At 36.2% G+C, this 874-nt stretch overlaps 1 protein-coding gene across 1 annotated transcript in view; it reads left to right on the top strand.

Moving 5' to 3' along the window:
* LOC144216187 (cysteine-rich hydrophobic domain-containing protein 1-like) overlaps positions 1 to 874 on the top strand; it is a 31,639-nt gene that overhangs the window by 27,135 nt on the left and 3,630 nt on the right. Inside the window, exon 4 of the mRNA XM_077745463.1 lies at positions 92 to 151. Within this exon, the coding sequence (XP_077601589.1) occupies positions 92 to 151 (60 nt within the window). The remainder of the gene's footprint in view (positions 1 to 91; positions 152 to 874) is intronic.

Genomic DNA, 874 nt, shown 5'->3' with positions numbered 1-874 from the left:
GCTTATACCTGGATGGTTTTCAGTGATTTATTCAAATGTTATAGGTAATATAAATTAATATAGAAATTCTTAACAAACTGTACTTTCTTAGCTTGCTTTGCACTGGAAGTTGACTAAAAGGAAATGCGAAACTAGCAATATGATGGAGTATGTAAGTATGCAGTTGTTTTTAGTTACTTTCTTTTGGATCCCATTCTAAATTTTTTTAATGTTTTTATTTATTTTTGAGAGAGAGAGTGTGTTCACAAGCCGGGGAGGGGCAGAGCGAGAGGGAGACAGAATCCAGAGCAGACTCCAGGCTCCAAGCTGTCAGCACAGAGCTGGACGTAGGGCCCCAACTCACAAACCGTGAGATCGTGACCTGAGCCAAACAAAGTCGGACGCTTAACTGACTGAGCCACCTAGGCGCCCCTGGATTCCATTCTAAATGATATTTCACTATGCTTATCATTTGTCAGTTCTTCTTTTTACCTTTTTCTCCTCAGCCTGAACTTTTGTCAGTTGAAACATGGAGGTTTTTCCTTCCATCTTCTTTAGATGTGTAGCCAATATAAAATATCTTGAAAGCTAGGAATTACTTAGATCTTAGAAAAATCTCAGCTTGTGTGCTCCAATGAAAACATTACACAGCCATAACCTTTTAATATGAGTGCAGACCATCACATATGATGATGGGCACAGCTGCTATTGAACAAAATATTTCTGAATATTATCTTGTCAAAACTTGCACAAAATAGGAATTGTCTTCTGAATTCTGGATTCATGTTCCTGGCTTTTTTTCTAAGCTGACATTTAATTTTTAATAAAGAAATTATAGGTTCTTTTTTTTTTAAATGAAAGCTATACATTTTTAATCACAAAACACAAATTCACG

This window comes from Crocuta crocuta, unplaced genomic scaffold, assembly GCF_008692635.1.
Source record: "Crocuta crocuta isolate KB4526 unplaced genomic scaffold, BGI_CrCroc_1.0 scaffold915, whole genome shotgun sequence".
NCBI classification, from domain to species: domain Eukaryota; kingdom Metazoa; phylum Chordata; class Mammalia; order Carnivora; family Hyaenidae; genus Crocuta; species Crocuta crocuta.
The sequence above is the reverse complement of the archived record's forward strand: the minus strand, read 5'-3'. Positions and strand labels throughout refer to the sequence as shown.